At 39.1% G+C, this 2893-nt stretch overlaps 1 protein-coding gene across 1 annotated transcript; it reads right to left on the bottom strand.

Moving 5' to 3' along the window:
• Nucleotides 1-1555: 1555 nt before the first annotated feature.
• On the bottom strand, nt 1556-2656 carry LOC118741951 (protein roadkill-like). Its single transcript, XM_036473918.1, has one exon. The coding sequence runs from the start codon at nt 2651-2653 to the stop codon at nt 1556-1558; it is 1098 nt and encodes a 365-aa protein (XP_036329811.1). The 5' UTR covers nt 2654-2656.
• Between the last annotated feature and the right edge of the window lie 237 nt (nt 2657-2893).

The following is a 2893-nucleotide window of genomic DNA, read 5'->3' as shown; positions in this document are numbered from 1 at the left end:
CGACTCCGAACGGCGATTGTATTTTTATGAGAAGCTGTTTTTCATGGTAGACATACACTCGGAGGTTTGCCAGAGAAAAAACCTTTTCTCAATATGTTTTGCGATGTTGCTTTGACCAGGGCTTGAACCCAGGCATCGCGGAGTGGAAGCGCGCACTGCTTACCACTACACCACAGCGGCCATCGGCTATCACTCGCCATACATAAAAGAGCCATAAGACTCTCAACGCAGATTTAAGTAAGGATGACGAACCGTCGAAACCCGACGCGCCTACTGGAAGAATAAAGGAAATTTGGGTGCCAGGCGAAGAAGATACTTTGGGTAACTACGAAATGTGTGAAACTGCAAGGTCAGGCACCTGCTTCGAATCTAAATTCTTCCCATTTGTAACGATAGCATCGTGGTTTCTTCGAATTGGTTAATTTAAGAGGGGTTCACATCTGCACCAGACTCGAACCCACAATCTTCTACAATTGAAACTCTTCCAACTCATTAGAGCCGCTGCTTTGTTTTCACTTTCTTGGCCACTGCCATCACAAACTAACTTAATCGCCCTGAGCTCATCGTACAGACTCACTTCCCTTAATGTTCCAAGGTCAGGGTATTCAAAAATTTACATTTTATTGCACTAGACGAAGAATTCACCCTAACACTATTTCTGATGGGAGCATCCTACAATATCCAGAGCTCGATGTTATCCTACCTCTCGATCTGCAAAAAACGTTTGGCCATACTAATCGTGGACTAAAAGCAATTAATAGAGTAGATATAAGGCACGCCTTTACACTCAAAAAATAGACTTAAGATAAAAGTTGTACTTATCCATAGAGAAGTTAAATCTTCGCAAACCAAAGCCGAAGAATTAAGTACGAAAATACTGTCGTTCTTCTTACTGAAGTATTTGGAGCGTATATTACCCACCCATATCTGAGTAGTAGTGGGTCGGCAACCCTCAACCGCTCAACAAAGACGGATAAAACCAAGCATATGGTGCAAACACGTCTCTGTCCAGCTTTATCTTTGGTATCGAAAAGCATTTGTACTGCAACCGGTTCGGAAAAATTAGGAAAAAAATACCTTTTTTGTGTTTTTGTATGCTATTTCCTGAGATTTAGGGCCTTCTTATTCAGCTTCTGAAATGATCCAAGCAATTGTCTCTTTTCAAATTCCGCTGCTTTGAAAACAAACTTTCTGTCTTCAAATGGCAGTGCTATTGGAAGATATTCTAATACAACTCCCAAAGAGAAGGGCTTATTGAAAAACCTGAAAGCGTTTATTTATAAGCGATCCTCATTTTTTTGAATGGGAAGGATAATTTTTTTTTTGTTGTGTTTTCAAAAAACTGGATGTTTTGTGAAGTTCTTTATAAGACCTTCTGAGGTAAGATTAAAAAAAAAAACCCTCAAAAGGCTTTCTAAATGAGAATTTTAATTTTTTAATTTTATTTACAAAGCATTTTATATATATTTAATAGAGCTCTTGATATTCGATTAATAGATAAAGCCAATATTATGCATACATGTTCAGATGTGTATCGATTTGTCTTGACGTGTTTTCAGTTAATTTCACGCTTGCTTGCCAGTCCAGTTGATGGTATCTGTGATTTCGCACTCTTACGTAGTACCTCCTCAAACAGATGTGAATGTGTCGTAATCATACTCTGCCAGCGGGAAGTTGCCAGCACATCAGTGGCATTATTATTTATGAAATCTATGGCTTGTGCTTTCAATTGATGCGCACTATGTAGGTCGGCTAATACTAGAGCTTCCAATGCGTTTTCTACGGAGAGGTTACGACAGATAGCCTCTTCGCATATCACTTTCAGTTTTTCGAGCGCATACTTATCAGCAGCAATTAGAAGAACCTCAGCCATTTGTTCTAAATTTGGTGCTTTGCCTGTGTAGATGAAACACAGCATTTCTTTCAGTACTTCGTGATCGATGTCCTGGATATCGACATTGTTCTGTTTATGCTCCTTCATTTCGTGCTCAAACATAGCACTAAAGACTGCACTTCGTGCCGCCAATATAGCTTTATGCGCACGAAATTCCCTGCCGGCTACCGCCAACGTTACATCACTGAATTTCTCATTAAGAAATAGCGCAGCCAAATCGTCGGACAAATGACGTTTGGGTATTTTAATTTGAATGGATTTTGATTTCCCAGAGCTATTCACGATGTCAGATAGAACGCTAACTTTACACAATATGGTCAATTTGTCATCCCGTAAAAGACCATTGCTTTCAATCAATAGAAAATCTCGCCGTATGAATTCTCCAATTCCCCACTTTTGACCCTTTCCGAAACGACTACAGGGATGTGCCATGGATTTGAATTCTTCCCCTTTCGCATTCAGTTGGGAGCACATAAATTTGGCTCTAACTTCTAATCCGTTATCCGGCGATGACAATACTAAATAAATCGAGAGATAAACGGGACATTTTCGACGCAATTCAAAATGCCATTCCAGTTTGTCACTAGCACCGATATAAAATGTGGACGATATTAGCGTGTCACCAGTTTCCTCGTAATATAAACTAAAATTGCTTATGGTCCACATATAGTTGCAGCTATCCGCTTTCAACTGCGTGTTACACCAGTTCTCGGCAATCGGAGTATTTAGTTCCTGCGATGCTTCTCTACTAACCGCCATTGTATTAGATACTTGATGCGTTCGGTGGTATGTAAGTAGGTAATTCTAGCAGCTTCACTCGGGTTGAAGGTTTTTAAATGACTCCTTTTTATTTACGTATTGAATTAAGTTTTTATTAATATTTGAAAAACAAATTTTTTATTTGAATCGTAGAAACGAAAAAAACTGGAAATTGGCACAATCGTTTCAGCTGACTTGTTAATATATAAATTGTACAGTACATATTTTACTAGGTGCCAT

Source organism: Rhagoletis pomonella, unplaced genomic scaffold, assembly GCF_013731165.1.
Source record: "Rhagoletis pomonella isolate Grant_MI unplaced genomic scaffold, Rhpom_1.0 Rhpom_scaffold_00006, whole genome shotgun sequence".
NCBI classification, from domain to species: domain Eukaryota; kingdom Metazoa; phylum Arthropoda; class Insecta; order Diptera; family Tephritidae; genus Rhagoletis; species Rhagoletis pomonella.
This window is presented reverse-complemented; position numbering and strand designations above follow the sequence as displayed.

Excerpts from the sequence above, each read along its gene's own strand:
- LOC118741951 (XM_036473918.1), bottom strand. The coding sequence starts at position 2,653 with ATGGCGGTTAGTAGAGAAGCATCGCAGGAACTAAATACTCCGATTGCC.